We start from the raw sequence: 17,925 nt of genomic DNA on the forward strand, positions 1-17,925 counted from the left end.
TTTATATAGAATAGATAAATAAGACAAAATTGAGAGAATATATAAAAAAACTGTACCATGTTGAGTGTCTGAGGAGCTTATAAATAATAAATATTATTATTAAACTTCTCCCAGATATCATCCAATATTAATCTTCCATCCCCACTCCCCATCTTTTCTTCAAATACACCCTGTCCTCTTGACTCAGTACCAGTGTGGAAGCGATAACTATTTCTTAACTTACTTCTGCCTCCAGGTTGTTTAGGGTAGAATCAGGCTGAAGTGAGTGGAATGAGAGGGAAAGACCCCCTTGCGAGATCAAAGACACTTTCCTTTTTCTGTGATGGCTCAAATTTTGCCCTCACTTTATTGCTGCATTTGGCATATGTAGTTGTGAGCAATAATTGTAGTTGTAATGACAGTTGTGGTGCTGTGATGCCATCAATGAGAGGGCAAGGCCAGGAAGACCAGGTGTATGAGGAAATGTACTGCCTGGCCTAAAAGGGCAGTAGTGGGTGAGGAGACTGATTGGAGCAGGGAGGGATATTTATTATTGCAGTTATAAACTACCTTTCTGCTAAGGCATCCAAAGCAGTTTACAATTTTAAGTACAGTGGTACCTCCAGTTCCGGAGCTCCAGTCGGATCCTGAGGTTTCCTCAACCGGAGGGACCGCTTCTGCGCACGGCACAGTAGAGCGCTTCTGCGCATGCTCACGCGACAAAACACTTCCAGGTTTGCTGCTTTTGCAACCTGAAGTTTACATTACCTGAGGGTGATGTAAGCCAAGGTGCTACTGTACTGAAATAAATGAATGGCACAAAATCTAGAACCAGTGCTCCCAGGCCCACTGATGGTACCTTCAGGAGCTGATATTGCCCCAGTGCTCTGCAGACAAGAGGATTCTGGCAGGCTTGCCACTCCATGAGGGAGTGGTCTGCTGTTGTCCTGCAAGAGAGTCCTTCCCTTGCTGGGGATGCAACGTGAAAGGAACTTATAAGGCTCTCAGCCGGAAGGGCCGGAAGTGCATTCCACTGCAGTAGCTGCACAGAGCCAGCTAGTTGAGGGGAAAGAGACCTCACTGGGGGGGATGGGGGACAACTTTACATGCATGTCCATTGGACTACTTCCCAATAATATGCAGAGAGAGAAGTTTCTACTTTGTTCTTTCTTTTAGATGACAAAAACACCATGAGCAGTAAATGAGTAAATATTAATAGGTTAATTACCTGCGAAAACAGATGACCTGGCTTCATCTATGTATTGCTTGCCAGGCAAATTCATAAACTTGATAGGTGCCTTATACTGAGTAAATAATAGTTCGATACTAATTGGCCTCACCACCCCAGGATTTCGGGGTGTGGTCTTTTTTCTCCTATCTTTTAACTAGATCAGCCAGGGCTAACTTCTGGCCATGTTGGGTAGAAATTATGTGCTCTACCATTTTGCTTTTACACCAGCTGAGCTTGGTGTATTTTATAAATGAATCAGGAGAAGATAATGTGGAAATATGATTAATAGCATGATAATTTAGGAAGGATTGAAAATTTGAACTTTTTAAAGCTATTTTACTCACTGATTATGTGTTGTATATTCTTTCTGAAATGAATCCCAGAGTATTTTATGTTGATGCTTAAGGCAGAGGTTTTAGAATTCTGAACAATGGAATATGGATTTGCTTCAGAGGTATAGTTCATTGATCTGCTAAGCCACCCTTTTGCAGTTTGTTATCTGTTTTATCTTGGAGCATGAGGGCTCTTGCCCCCTTTCACTAGATGATCAAACATTTTAAAATTTGGTCTCCCGGTGTCGGAAAATGACAGAAGAATTGGGAATTGGACAAATATGTCTTGGTATGCATGCCAATCTCCTTGGAGTGCTGAGATATCACATTTCGGGATTTGCTGATCTGGAAAGTTGTGACTTATTTATATGGTATGATAGAACAGGAATGACAGGCCTCTACACAGAATAAAAAAAATAGGCACAGAGAAACAAAAGAAGAAGAGGGGAAATGTAGACATGAATAGGCAGGGGAGGAATAATAAAATTTCCATTTTACAGTGTGTTGCAATAAAGTATAGGCCTATAGGGACTAGAGCAAGGGTGGGAAATCTTTTTCGGTCTGGGGGACACATTTGACCATGGGCACGCTTCTGGCAGCTGCATGCCAGTGGTGGGTGGGGCCAGAGGCAAAGGTGAGTGGAGCAATGGTTGTGATTCTCACCATGTACATGTGGCTCTCACCATGTACAGTTGGGAGTGTGGGGCCCATGGAGAATCCTAAGGTCCTGATAGAGAAGCCTAGAGGGCTATATCGGAACCTGGGCCTTAGATCCCCACCTCACCCCTAGACTATGGGGATAAAGAAGCAGCAATTCCAGAGGGGACCAAAGTAGGGAAGTGGTTGGTGGAGGAGACAGTGAATATAGATTAGGGCCACCTGGGCACATGAAGGTCCTTCCTGGGGCCTCTGGAAAATCTGTCTGTGGATGTATGCATTTGTTGTAACACAATGAGTTTGCAATGCTGTGTGTCTTATCTCTTTTAGGAGCGGAAACTGTGTGCCCATCCCAGACTGGAAATCTACAAAGGCAACAAAATCTATTTTGTATGCCCCCTTGCCCGTCAAGGGGACTTCTACGTGCCTGAAATGAAAGAGTTGGAGAAGAAAAGCAGAGCAGCAGCAGCAGCTGCAGTAGCAGAAGCTGAAGATGCTCAAATAGATATCACAGGTATGCTACTATGAAATACTAGAGGAAATCTGCTGAGTTCAATGCTAGTAATGTGCCTCTTGTATTGGAAAACAGTCCGTTTTTTAAAGATGCAAAGATACGCTTTATACCATTGGTCCATCTAACCCAGCACTTCTATTTGGACTGGAAGCAACTTGGGGAGTCTTTTAAACCAGGGATTCCAAGAAGGAATGAACTTGAGACTTTCTATAATTCTTTTATTATTAGCTGCCCTGAGGATATTTTATACTGAAGACTGACATGCATATTTATGCAAAATAAATACATATGCTCTGCCACTACTCTATGGCCTTTCCCATTTATATGAAGCTACAGTGCATTACTATAACAAGCAAGGCTATTTAATGACTATAACCAGAATGGTGGTTTAGATTTGAGTAAATTTCGCGTTCATACTATTCCTAAATCAATAATTGTCAGAAATGATATACACTAGTTCACAACTTCATTTCATACTGCTCTTGCCTTCTTAGATACTTTATCTAAGACAGAGATTCTTCATTGCTGTCTCAATATAGATCCTTTAGCCAACAAGATAACTGCTGTTTGTTTCTAACGGAGGCTCAAAGAGCTGGTTATTTTGTAGTTTAATGCAGTTTGAACATATGGAGCGTTGATATGTGAGGACTTGTATCACATTTGTGGCTTACCATCTTCTCTTTTAACTGTTGCCAAATTTATGAGTGAATGCTGTGTTTTGACAGCAGAAGGCTATTCCAAGACTAAAAGGCTATTCTTGGCTTTATTGGTATTCTTTTATTCATCATCATTTTCATGGGAAATGTATTTTTTGCAATTGAGCAAAAAAGAAAGAAAGAAAGAAAACCAATCACCCCTGTGAACAAATGGGGGGAAAGGACCTTGTGAACACAGGTGGAAATAAAGAAGCAATGCACAAAGTGTTGGGTGGCACTAGAGCCACATGTTTAATTTACACTTAAATTTGGCAAAAAATGGTGACAGTTTAGGAAGCTATCTGATCTATACAGCATTACCTGTATGAGGTGAGCAAACCCCTGCTTAATGATAGTGGCAGGAATTATCCCTGCTCTTTCCCTTAAGGCCTGCCCACTCAGGTGAGTAGGGAAACCTTCTCAAGAGCTGCTGGGGTCCCACATCTCCCATGGGGTGACTCAAATGTGCTCTGTACACTGCCCATGGATCCTACAGGCCCAAGTGTCAAGCCTCAGAAAGCACCTATCACTCTGAAGAGTGGCTACCTACCTAAGGTACTCACTTTAACCCATTCCTTACCTGTTCACCTTCGCACACCACCTTCCTAAATGTGGCTAATTTACCTCATTAACAGGACCTCCACTCAAACTGCCCTTCAACCACCAGAGTAGGTTTGAGTACAGAGTAGGCAAAAGAAACAAAAACAAACACCTTGTTTGGCTGCCCAGTATACAGAAAGGTTAAGAATTTCTATCTGGTCCTGAGTTGACAGGAAAACACCTGCACTATTCCCAAGAAAGGGTGGCAAGAATTTTCAAAGAAGTTGGTAGGGTAGGCAAAAGGGCTTAAATACTCTTATCCTGGTGATGGCCTGTATGTTTAAGAATATATCCTGCACTACCAGAACTTCCTGTCCTTCTCTCACCCTGATTGCAAAAGCCAACTTCACCTGATGTTGTGGCCCAGGCTTTTTTGTGTCATGTGAAGGAAGAGAAAGGCCAGCTGCTTATTAGCAACTATGATGGCTTAATGTTCACACTAATCTTTATACATTAGTTCCTTCTTAGACTCTAATTACAATGTTTGCCCTCTTCAAAACAGGACAACTGGTGCTTATAGTTCCATTCAGTTACCTTTTGATTGCTTTGGTGGGGGTGTGATATGAGTGTGTGTCTGTGGAAATGCAGTTCTTTATCCCAAAGGGGTCTTATGGCCATAGATAGTGGTAGAGTGTGTGTTTCACTTGGTTCAATGCCTAGAATCTCAAGAAAGAGTTGGGAAAAGATTCTGATCTGAAATTCTGGAGAGCTGCTGCCAATCAGTACTGAATTAGATGGCCCAATCACATCCCTCAGTATCAGACATGCTATCTCCTGCTTGCTATTTTTTTCTTCTGCTGTTTCTCTTTGACCTCTTCAGGAAGCACAGGTTATTTGCTGGGGTTATTCAAAGGAATCATTTTCTCTCTTCTCTCCTGTCTGACATGATGCGATCCATGGTTCATAAATTAAAATGTGAGCCTTCTTAATTCACACTTCCCAAAAAATTATGCAAAGCAAAATGAAACAATCCTTTGAAAAATCACATCATCCCAGATTTTGTGGTACAGTTTCCAACCAAAAAATATGTACAAATATGCACATATAAGCAAAAAATGCATAAAATGTACATAAAAATGCATATGCGAGAGGGGGAAATGCAACTAACACATTACATTGGGAAATATAATCACATTAGGCAAAATTACATAATAAAATGTGTTCACTGTATTAGGAGAAATACAGCTAAAATGCTGATAAATGTTTGTGAGGACTTGTTTTTAAAAATTGCAAATTAATGATGAAATGTGGTGAACTGATCTTAAGACTGAAAAAATGAAAGAAACTGAAATAGACTGCTTTGTCCATCCTTGGACATGTAACACACCCAAGAAAGAACATGATTGTGCTTACGTCTGTATCTTCTCATGGATAAGCCACATGTAACTGTTCTCATCACATAATTCTTGTTTATCTGTCTTATTTGGAATATTGAATTGCTTCAGATGACATTTTGATAGTGATTGTTATCCTATGGTGACAGGTAAAAAAGATTTATGCATATCTAAAGGAAGCAATTGCAATCTTGAGAGGAGCATGACATCAGTGCTATCTGAAGCTCTCCTGATACTGTTGCTAGAGTACTGCAGACTTGCTAGCTACTGGGATCTGCCCATATGCTCACATCTTGTAGGACAAAAATATACATCGCCTGCAACTTCTATTTATAAATACTGTATGCATTACACATGGCGTATAAATTGGTTGTCATCTAAACAACCATGAAGTTCCATGGCGTGTATCACAAACATAGTAAAATGCATGCAATAGTTCAAAATAGATACGATAATAAAATATGTTCCTTTTGTAATAGTGGTAAATTATAAAAATGCCCAGGGAGCCAGATCCTGAAGACACATCAGACAGACAGCTACTAGCTGCCTACTTCTTAGGCTCCCACTGAGAAGGAGGCTGAGCTGTATTCCTAAGAGAAGATGTTGAGTCCTTAATGTTTTTTGCTTCCTGTTGTTCAGTTAAGCAGCAGATACCAGTTTCACTGCCTGATGGTTTGATGGTTGGTTATTCTGCAGTTTATGCCCTTTGGTAGACACTGACATATGGGCAGCAGGTAAAAATGTTGAAGTCACTGAAGTTAAAGGGATGCCTGGCACTTGAAAATATATCGGAGGAACACCTTCATCTTGTGAGAGGTTTACCCTTTAAAGCCCATTCCTTGTATTAATTTACAAAGCCCTGAACAACGTAAGTCCAGGATACCTTCAGGTCCGTCTAAACCCTTATGTCCCAGCTTGTTCACTGAGATCATCTGCAGGTATGACGTTGGTTGTCCCCTGAGCTAGCGAGGCTCAATTTGGCATCAACATGAAATAAAACCTTTCTCTGCTGATAAAGATTCAGCAGGCACCTTCTGTTTCAACCTGCTGAAAAGTTCACTGTGTTGCCAGGTTTATGCAGACAGTTACAGAAATATATTTCCATAATAGTTAGCTGATGGTCTCTGATTTTAAATGTGTTTTTATTATGTGTGTTTATTATATAGAGATTGTAAACCACCTTGATATTTTTTAAAAAAACATAACAAACAAACAAACTAGCATTTGGATACTTCCAATGTCCATATTAGGACAATATCTTTATTGGCAACTAAAATAACACAAAAGGTGTACAAGCTCTCAAACTCTTCATCAGAGTAGATTGATAAACAGAACAATTGGGTCTTGGGAGAGAAAAAATGTTGGCTGATGTTGACACCTGTTCCTCATGTTCTTCTGCCTGTAACTTGTTTAATCCGATTTTAATACTGTATTTTCATATTGTTGTAATCTATTCTGGACCTTATGATGAAGGGTGGGTAAGAAATCCAGTAAGTAAGCCATGGAGTCTACAACTGGTCAGTCAAAAAATGGAATGGGAAAAGATGCAGAAGACATTCTGTTGACGCTGTTTAGGTTCTATGCAGGTGTCAAGATGTACATAGGCTCTTTTAACTGTTTCACTTGCATGTGAAGCTACTTTCAAGGTTACCTTAGTAACCATTAATATGTCATTTAGATCTATTAACACTTCCTCTAACGTTTCTTTTCCACTAAAACCTCAGTGGAGAAGTTGGAATGCAAAGACCACCTCTCTGCAAGCTCTTGGTTTAATACAAACAACATGAGGTCCAACAGAACAGATTAAACAGCATTGTAGTACCTTGTGTTATTGCTTTAGCATCTTCTGCTTAATTCTGCCTTAACTAGAGTCAAGAAAACATGAACCCAGATTCCTTTCATCCCAGGAGCACTATACTGGTCTTCTAGGGATTTGCAGGAGGGTTTTAGCCTGAATTCTGTTGTGTGAAGAATGAATTCCACTTTTAGAGAATTTCTTATTAGATAGGTGATAATTAACAATGTCTATCTGTTATACAACTGTGTTGCTTATCAACTGAAACAAATTTACCATGAGGTAAGTTGTTTATAATTTACAAATGGCTGACCTTACTTTCTCCTGCTGTCTAAAAAGAGTGAAGGAAGTCGTGCTCAATAAATATAGCACAAGACTTCAGACATGCACTCTAACATTGATAAATAACATTAGGTGCCACCAATCCTTCTAAAGCTGGGTTTGGTTTGGTTATAAATAGAGTTTCCATCAGGCCTTAATCTGAGGCAGGACTTCAGATTAACCTTTGTTGGCATCTGTCTGTTTCAAGAGACAGTGGAGTGCGCTTCCGCAGGTGAAGCCAAACTGCTGTGTTAGCAGCACCGAAGTGACCTCCCCAGAGCGCAAGCCTGAGCAGTATGGAGGTCCTGGACTGCCCAGACAACAGGATCCCCCTCTCAGGCTCACTAATGTGGTCCAAAGGAAAACAGAGCAATACATTTGGCACCAGCTTAGCTCCTGGAGTTGCCGGAAGGAGGCATACAGGGCACCATCCAACTGTCTTAGGGACTCCACTCTGGATTTGTGTAGGGTTTACTCCTCATCCTTTTCTTCTCCTGAAGATATCCCACAAGACAGCAGAAGTTTAGGATCAGAGTTTTCCTTCTCCTAGATGGGCTACCTTCCCAGTTTGACAAGCCCCACCTGTCCCTAATTTCACTCTCCAGCATGTGCAGAAACCACCTTCTTGACTGTTCGACCCACTATTGGTCTCATCCGTTCAATCCACCAGAGCCTGTCTTCATATGCAGGGGAAGTCCCTAACTCACTTAGGGTTTGAGACCCATCAGGCACTGATCAAAACCACATACCCTTCTATTCAATAATGGAGTAGAAATAACTGTTCGTACACCATTCACAAATTTAGAACGACAGTGCCATTTGGCATGTCTGTTTGGCTTTGTTTCGCTCCTTCTTAGTCCCAGCATTTGGAATTTGTCCCCCACACACCTGGAATGCAGGGAATGAGCTTCCGTTCCACTGAGTGTGACTTCAAGGCAGCTTGCTCAACAGCACCTATTATTTTAGAAACATGGCACTGGTATTCACACTTGTCAGTCTGACATGTTTCAGCATTATGACTTTGAATTTTAAGAAGAATAAAATATGTGTCTCTCCATCTTGTTATTTTACCCACTACTACATATTAAGGCTCCACAAGTCTTTGCAAAGAATTTTCATTCTGGTCACAAGCAGCCTGCAACCAGGACTCACTTGTAAACTGAATAGGATGGTTTTTTTCCTCTTCCCATTTTTATATATTAGGATATGTTGGTGAGTGGTTCAGAAAAGATATCTCAAGTAATGCTTTTTCAAAAGCATAGTCTGGGAGATTCAACAGCAATTTAGTGTTGCTACTGCTACATATTAGGTCTCCCAACACAAATGTATTCAATTCAGATTGATTTTTATCCCCTTTGTTTGTGCCTGCCTAAACAAGGGGCGCAGGTGGTGCTGTGGGCTAAACCACAGAGCCTAGGACTTGCTGATCAGAAGGTCGGCAGTTCGAATCCCCGTGACGGGGTGAGCTCCCGTTGCTCTGTCCCTGCTCCTGCCAACCTAGCAGTTCGAAAGCACGTCAAAGTGCAAGTAGATAAATAGGTACCGCTCCAGCGGGAAGGTAAACGGCGTTTCCGTGCGCTGCTCTGGTTCGCCAGAAGCAGCTTAGTCATGCTGGCCACATGACCCGGAAGCTGTACACCGGCTCCCTCGGCCAATAAAGTGAGATGAGTGCCGCAACTCCAGAGTCAGCCACGACTGGACCTAATGGTCATGAGTCCCTTTACCTTTTATGTTGGGAAGAAAGGGAGCTACCATAATCTGATTTGGTTGCTTTTAATTACACAGAATGGAAGATCATTCAGGTTGTGATCTCAAATGTATCCATATATGGATTGGGATTAACGTTTAGCTCAAAATGGGGAGAGGAGAGATTTGTGAGACCCCCTCTGCACACAGCACAAGGTCCGTCTTTTAGCAATCAATTTGCACAAGAAAATGCAACTGTTAACAAGGGTATGTGTGTGTATATCCACACGTACACAAAGACATCCACCAATTCTTCCTCATGCTGTGATGCACATTCAGATGTTCATTCCAGTGAAAATAAGACAGCACAGAGGAACAGCATCTTCAGTGTACAACTGAATGCTTGAATCAATCCACCGCACTGATTTACTTTTCAGTATATATATGTATGCACATATATTAATGCAAGGAAACATCAGCTTCATTGCTCTGGTAATGGAAATGTATTCCCTGCACATTACAACAGCAGATTGAAGAACCATGGCTACAAACAGGTACAAGTAATGCGTGAAATAGTTGACGATCAAGAGCCTTTTTGCACCTCTGAAATAGCAACTCACTGGGATCTAGATACTTACTTTAAACAAAGTGGGTTGTTTGGAAAATCCACTCAGCTTTTGAAAATCCACTCAGTCCAAAAAAAAACATGTGCGGTGGGAGAATATTTGAGAAATAAAAGACCAAAAGTCTCTAGGGCATGCACAACTAGTTATGTTGTTCTTGGGTTCCATCCTATGTTGGATTGGGGTAAACTAAACAAGTCATGGCTAATTCTATTGAATGCAGAGAACAGATACACAAATCAAGCAAACAGACTTTTTCTTACATCCTGTTTGTGGCTGGCTATGTGAGGACTGGTAGTCTTATCTGGGACTGCATAGTGCTGCAGTGGAGAAATGTTGTGATGTCTTTCTTACAGGATGGAAACTTACTCAGGAATATAAAGTGATTTTATCATTCAAGTGGTTGCAAATATCAGCCAAGGTGGTACTGAATATCTTGAGCACTGGGCATGATGACAGTTCAGTTAGACATGATAGCTTGAGGTAGCTGATCACAAAATGATCCAGCCTAATCCTGAAGAATTTTGAGCTTATCTTGCAGGTCGCTATGTTCTTGTTAAAAGAGGGTTGTTCAAATTTATGGAGGAAAAGGTTACTATTGGCTACTAACTATGATTCTACCTCCACTGCTGAAGGCAATATGCCTCTGAATGTCAGTTGCTTGGAATCACAACTGGGGAAAGTGTTGCTGCACTCAAGTCCTGTTGCATGTAGGGTTCAAACAGTATCTGGATGACCACCATGATAACAGGTTGCTTGAAAGGATAGACCTTTGGTCTGATACAGCAGGACTCTTCTTAGGTTTTATGTTGTTATCTTATGTCCCCTTCTTCAGAACACTGAACAAAATGGGGACTGTAGATTCTGAGCAGCTTGCAAGATTCTAAGCCATTTTTTTCTTCATCTTTTGCTTCCCATTCTGTCTTTTCCTTTAGCCTTTCTCTAAGAAGATGCTACTGCTCAGTGGGGAAAATTTGGCATCCACAACCATCTAGAAATAATAACAGTATAAGAGATTGTTCTTTCCAATCTCATTCTCCTGTGCAGTTAAAAACAAAACCTTCCATAGGGACTTTATTAGAATGTTTTTGTTACACCTTGTTTCTTTCAAAGGCCATCTTCATCCTTAATAATACTTTGCCCTAATATAACACCTTTCCTTTGAAGTTCCCTGAGCTCTTTACAAACAGCTATATTAAAAATTCCCAGGTCTGTCTGATTTAATGATTTCATTTTATGAATTTCCCTGCAGAAGCCTCTGCCATTTTCCCTGTTGACTTCTGATGCAACTGATGTCATTCAAAAGCTAGCGACCTGTAGATGTGCCAATAAATAGTTTGCATTTTTGAAGTCGAGCAGTGATCCTGTGACCTTGAAAGAAACACCACATCTGTCTTGCTATCTAATCTATCATCCTTCCTTCCTTCGAGCCCATTCCTCTGAGATGCTAAGTGCTTTCTACTTCTACTGTTGGCAGTGACTACTAATAATGCTTGACAACTTGGATGCTGGGGGGAGATTGCCGAGACCTTTGCTGAATTGGGATCTTTATCACACCATCTATATCGGCATACTGAGAACATGGCTGTTGCATCTGTGAAGACTCGTCTGGAGCATTCAGGATACATGTGTATATATACTGTACTCTGGGCATATTGGGAGAAGCTGAAGACAACTGGATACCTATGCAATTTGAAACTGATCCCTTTTGCTGCTCGTTAGTCATGAAGGTCACAAGAAAGGGAGGGGTGGTTTGAAAGGAGCGAGAATGCTTCTGGGGCTTCTGTCAATCATAATTAGCTTTGTTTTGCACTTAATTGTCATGCAATGCTCAAGCACTAGCTATAGGTCCTAGGAGCATTCACTTTGTCCTTGCTCTCAGCAGGGCTGTCTCCTGGGTTTTTGTGTGACCATGAATGGAAGGTCATTTTTTTTAAAAAAAAAGTAGCCTCTTGTTAGGGAAAGAATTGTGTCCCTCTGAGAGTTTCTGCATACACAATTTCAGTGAGATATATATAGTATCAGAGAGGGATATACAGTTTCAGAGGTGCAGATGATCTTCACAGTTCAGCCTGCTATTGGTACTCGCTTAAAGCAAAGAAGGCAGCAATCCCTACATCTCTTGAGGGCTCACTCCCAACACAACAGATCTAGGGGGAATCTTTTGTAGCAGAAAGACAGTAATGAAGTTTCCCTATACTAGTATAGCACATTTTGAACAATGCACCTCCCTCTTCCATTGTCCTCAATTCTCATGTAGCTCAGCTGGTCAGTTGACACCAACTCCTTTTTGCAAATACCTCCTGTAATCATTTCTTGTACTTTTCAGAATCTGAGCATGACAGTGCTCTAGACTGTACAGTGACTTTGTGATGGGCCAGTACACCTAAACTGAAGCTATCCATGCTTGCTTGCTTTAGCCACATAATAGATTTTGAATTCTAGTCCTTGGTTTGGGGAAGCTAGCATGCTAAACCTCTGTGTAAACATGAACACTTCTCCTATGTGCCTCGCCTCACTTTTGCATTCTCTTTCCACTGAGTATATGCTTCTCTGTCCAGCTTTGGCACCTGTTGCCAGAAAGACCTGCTTGTTGGCTCTGGCTATGTCATGACAAGTTCTCCTCGAAGGAGGCCTGCAGCTGCATCTTTTGCGGGGGATGGCCTAGGGGCTAGGCATGGAGCTGCTTTCCCACTTGTGTGTGCTGTCATTGTAGGCTGCTGATGCTTCGGGTCCCTGCCCCCTCCGCACTGCTGTGCCTGTCCCTACCCATCGCCTGGTGGCTTTTGTGTGGGGTTTGAAAAGCTGTGATTAACTGTGCTTTGCCTGTTATTACATTGATCTATTATTTAAGGAGAGAGGAGATGAATATTTGATAGAGCTCAGAGCCTGGCTGGGGAAAGAAGGCCAGAACACTGAAGGGAAGAATTATGGATTAAGTACTCTTGCCACAGCAGGAGTCCTCTGGAGTTGGGCAAACCCTCTCCTCCGGCTCTTCTCCTTTGGGGTTGGAGACAATGTTCAGAGCTTTGTTTTGCTTCACTTTTTAACTTGTGCTTTTCCCGGGGGGGGGGGGGGGGACGGCAGAGGGAAGCACAAGGCTTTCTGACCTTCTAGCTTATGGTCTGAGTCACTTAATTATTACATGACTTGCAACCCACATCTTACAAAAGGGAGCAATAATGCGAATTTTTATTCCAGAGTTGTCCTATAGCACTGTAAAGTAGTTGTAAGGAACAGAAAGATGCCCCATTACAATTTATTGGAAGGTATTTTTAGCTTCAGGGAATCGAATCTCATTAATGGAAAACTTCTCTGCCACCCCAGGATAGGAACATTTTACTCTTTTTTAAAAGGAAGGGGGTGGGCTTCTTGTGGTAGGGGGAGGATTAGCAATTCTTTTTTCTATCCTTTCTTGTGTATATAAACATTTTAAATTTTTTAGTATTTATGATATTGCATTCTTTATTTGTTCTGCAACATCAAACAGATGGCTATAGAAAGATGTAATGGTAAGTTTTCATAACCTAATCACTTTCCTTATCCCCGTGTTCATCAGTGCAGAATGGTAGTCTCAAACCACTTCCAGAAAGAGACACCAGTCTTATATATATTTATGTCCTGCAATGTTATATATGTTGTCTTTGTGATGATGGTCTGATTATGGAATGCCCACCGTTTTTAGATACAACTGGTGCTGACTCTTAGAATTTTTTTAATCCAGCTGAAGATCGAATTGTCTGAGGAAGCCTTTGAAGGATAGTAATGTTTTTGCCTATGCTCTCAGATAGGTCCATTCCATTTTGTATGAGAGGGACTGCTGAACAGTGAATACCTGTCATCAGAGGTTTTTGAACGCTGCTATCCTTTGGAGCATACTGACTCTATAAGATGATGTATAGGCAAATCCAGTGCTGGTCAAATATACCCTGTTGAAAGTAATTGAGAGTAACCACGTTGTGCTGCCCAAGAGACTCCCCAGACCTGTTACACATGGCACTTGCATTTGATAGTTGAATATATTTCCATGTGATAAGTTGAATTTATTTTCTATATATTTATTCCTCAGCTTGTAAGACTCCCAAGTGCCAGTGCTCCTTGTTTAGTGGTATAGATTAATGACTTCCAGGAACCGATCCAAGTCACTGATACCCCCATCCATAGCCCTGTCAAGCCACAATATTTTGATTTTACCTCACTTAGTTCAGTGGAATTTTCTTTAAATGGAGGCTCTGAACGTCTGATGTGTCAATCAGCTGATGAGTCATTTGGATTCTGTGAAAATGTGTATTTTTCAGTAGGAATCCTTCAAAAGAACCCATCATTTTCTATGGTTCCTCATTTGGCATCTTCAATATCATTTAAATACAAAGAAAAGTGTTCATGAAAAGAATTCTTCTGGATCAGATCAAGAATTCCTGATGCCGGAAGCAGAGTTTAGTGGAGCTGCAAAATAAGAGCAACAGGGGACCAATCTGAGATCCTCAACTTCTCAAGGAGAGAACTATGAGAATGGGACAGATGGAGAAATAAGCAGCATGATGAGAATGGCATGTGTCATATGAGAGTTCTCATACCTAGATCTTACTGTGGCACCTGGATCGCCAGTGCAGTACCTGTGGGTTGTATGAGACCTGAGAGGAGGAGGTCCCCAACACATACAAGAATCAAATCCTACAACTCAGGAATGCACTCCATTCAAGGAATCTGAAGAATTGGGGAATCCAAGCTACACAGTGATGGGAAGGAGACACAGTGAGGCTGTTATTGATTCTTCTAGAGAGCACATTTTGCAGTTGCATGGTGATCCATAGCAAACCAAGTGCATGAGCCTTTTTGGTGACTAGACTGCCTGTCTGCTTGCCCCATGCCCTTTCTGTATGTTTGGGGCACACCTCAGCTGTGTCCAGACAGAGCAGATCCCTCCTTAAAATGGATATGTCTACCAGAATGGCCAAGTCTGTCAAGTGTGGCTGTTCAGAAATGATTGAAAGTGACAGAGCAGTATAAAAATGCTTGGCTAAAAGGAAACATGAATGTCTTTACTGTCACCCTCAATGCAAAACAAAGGGATGAAGCTGCTGGGGATTTCTGAATGATGGAGTTGTCTTAAGATTGTTGGATCAGAGTGGTGGAGCCTGAAACCATAGTTAAACTTTATTATGGCTTTTAACTTTAAAGGCATGCTCTGTTTTTTCTTTACACTGCACTGTCTTATGTCTGGTTTCACTACAGCTTTGTGTATCAAATTAAATGAGTTAAAAGATGCTTTTATTCTAACATCATGTATCTCTGGTTCACTTACTTAGCAATTAAATTTGGAAGCCTCAAATTTATTCTGTAGAGGAATGTACATACATCACAAGCTGGTATAAAAAAAAGTCCCTGCACTTGAGAGGTCTTGTGGATGTCTGCCAGGAGGGGCTGAGCACTTTGGTTGGTATCTTGTGTATTAATCTCCAATCTATTGAAGTGTTTAGATCTAGGACAATAACCCCCAATTTCCGTAGACATCATTGTAGAATTGTGAGAACAGAAAACCTGCACATGACCTTCTTAGTAAAAATACAGCAACATTAATGTTTCCTTAGTTATTCTATTGACTAAAGCTACTGTTTCTGGGATCTTCAGTCTTCATGGTAATTAAACAGCAAAACACACAACCAGGGAATAAAAATATACTGAGAAAATAGTTTTTCTTCAAAAAGAATAAATTCCAATAACTGAGAGGACATCCTTTCCCAACCTGTTACCTTTCAAGTGTTTCGTACTACAACACCCATCAACCTCAGCCAGCACATGCAACCCAAGGACTCCAGGCTGAGACTCTATTTTGGGAAACATCAAAACTAGATTTGGATAGTTTGGAGCCTAGCATGAAGCTGAAGAGATTCCAGTTTTATTTTTGTGTATTTTTTGAGTAACATTACTGGCCTCACAGGTCATGAGATAAAATGTCTTCCTTACCCTTCCTTATGACTTTAGTCTCCGATATATATTGCTGTGCTTTTTCTTTGTATGGTCCCTGTGCAGTTCTAAACTGGGGTTTGCTCCTATGCTGTACACCCTGAGAATTCTCTAGAACTTTAGGGTTGTATCCAATGCTGTGAACGCAGAGTTCCACTTGTGCAATGGAACTTCCCCTTCTTCTTCTTTCCCTATGCACTCTCAAAATCTCCTCCATTCCCATGCAAGATCCCCAAATATAATCAGTGTAAGTTCTTTGCAAGTTGACATAAAAATTGCAGCAAGCACTTCTTACAAATGAACCAGTTTGTCTCTCCTAAACAGGGGCCCAGATTATGGGCAGAGGTGTAGGTGGGGGGTGGGGTAGGCACTTACCATGGGGCCTGCAGCACGCCCGAACTACATGTCTCTCTTGGAAGTGACGTGGTGGCTCAGGCGCCTGCAGGCTCTAGGCCGGCCAAAATGGCAGCATGAGGCTTGCATCTGTCTGCTGCCTCCCCCCCCCCCCCATAGCTGAGGGTGAGGCGGCGGGCAGACTCCAGGGAGGCTCTGTGCAGCGCGCCCTGCCATGGCACACCCCGCCCTGTGGCCTGCTTGTCCCACCCCCGGTACCCAAGCGGCTAGCTACACCGCTGATTATGGATGCCCAATTGCACCCACGACGTAACGTTACGTTGTGACTTCATGACATCACGTTACATTGGTGCACTGCAGCAGTGTTTCCAAGGCCTCAATGGGGCCTGGGAGGTCACATCTGAGGCCTCATGAGACCTCCAACACAACTTCTGGTTTCTACTGGAAGTTGCATCAGAGGCTTTGCAGGGCCTTCCTCGGACATTGCATCAGAGCCCCACGGCGTGGTTACCAAGCACCCACAAAACTATAGGGCTCCCTATAGTTGGTGCCAGTGCCCTGCACTCTTGCAAGTACCAAAGGACTCTTGGAATAAAGCCACTACAGTGGTACCTCGGGTTAAGTACTTGATTCGTTCCGGAGGTCCGTACTTAACCTGAAACTGTTCTTAACCTGAAGCACCACTTTAGCTAATGGGGCCTCCTGCTGCTGCTGCACCGCCAGAGCACAATTTCTGTTCTCATCCTGAAGCAAAGTTCTTAACCTGAAGCAATATTTCTGGGTTAGCAGAGTCTGTGACCAGAAGCGTATGTAACCTGAAGTGTATGTAACCCGAGGTACCACTGTACCTACTTCTTCCTCCCTGCACCCACCTACTTCCTCTCTCTCATGTGCACACACACACAGACACAGACACAAAATGCACAAATGGGTGTGTTTTTGAAAAATTCAGCTCCAAATTTCCTCATTGTAGTCTGTGGGGGGGAAACAGCATTCTGCACTGACTGATAAAGGCAGCAGGAAATTGGACATGTTGGGGAGCAATTTTTACTATGCTGTTCTCACTGTATATTGCCAATTATCAAGTGTGTATGGCACGATCTCAATATTTCTTGTGAGAAAATGTATTTCCTTTTTTTACACCTTCCCAGAGGACAGTAACTGGCAACATTATTTTATGCTGAAGCCTTTCTCCAAGAAAAGAAAAGTCAACACAGTAGTATGTTATGTAGTGGACTGTAGTTCAAAGGTTATGGTTTTCCACTGGGACCTGTGCCTATATTCCTACTGCAATACAAATCTATGATGTAACTACACTTTGAATACTGTGTACAATTCTGATCACTGCACCTCAAAATGAATATTGTAGACCTGGGAAAGGTGCAGAAAGGGCACCTCAAAATTACCAGGGAGTAAACTCCTACTCTGTTTTGCATTATTCTCAGGTGTCATCTCATAACTTACTCTCCTTTCTGAATTGTAAAAACAAAACAAAGATATATCACCTAACTCCACTTCCAAGAATATAGGGACTTCCAGATGAAGATCTTTGTCTCCCTTTGGCTTTTCCTGAAACTGACCATTCATTTTGGTGACATATGCTCGTGTTTCTTTGGTATGGGTTCTCAAAATCTTAAATTACATACTCTAATATAATACAGTACCATACCATACCCTTCCTCCTCAATTATTCAACTGTCCATCTTATTTCTACGTTATCCCAAGCAATACACACTTTGCTTATCATAGAACATATAGATCCAATTCTATCCTCATAGAATATTGTTCCTGTTTCAGTACTTCAGCCTCCCAAAGAAAATGCTATCCTAAATGAATG

The 17,925-nt window shown here is 41.7% G+C and overlaps 1 protein-coding gene and 1 long non-coding RNA gene across 6 annotated transcripts in view; both read left to right on the forward strand.

Annotated features, from left to right (window-relative positions):
- TEX264 (testis expressed 264, ER-phagy receptor) overlaps nt 1–17,925 on the forward strand; it is a 151,093-nt gene that overhangs the window by 112,264 nt on the left and 20,904 nt on the right. For all 5 annotated transcript variants that reach the window (XM_083488773.1, XM_083488770.1, XM_083488772.1 and 2 more), the window contains one exon: nt 2,530–2,713. In XM_083488773.1, the coding sequence (XP_083344899.1) occupies nt 2,530–2,713 (184 nt within the window). The remainder of the gene's footprint in view (nt 1–2,529; nt 2,714–17,925) is intronic.
- On the forward strand, nt 11,735–15,737 carry LOC310700038. The gene is made up of 2 exons (XR_014522383.1): nt 11,735–13,279; nt 14,069–15,737. It is a non-coding gene; the product is annotated as an uncharacterized lncRNA (long non-coding RNA).

The sequence above is a fragment of the Podarcis liolepis genome (assembly GCF_965112155.1).
Source record: "Podarcis liolepis genome assembly, chromosome: 2".
NCBI lineage: Eukaryota > Metazoa > Chordata > Lepidosauria > Squamata > Lacertidae > Podarcis > Podarcis liolepis.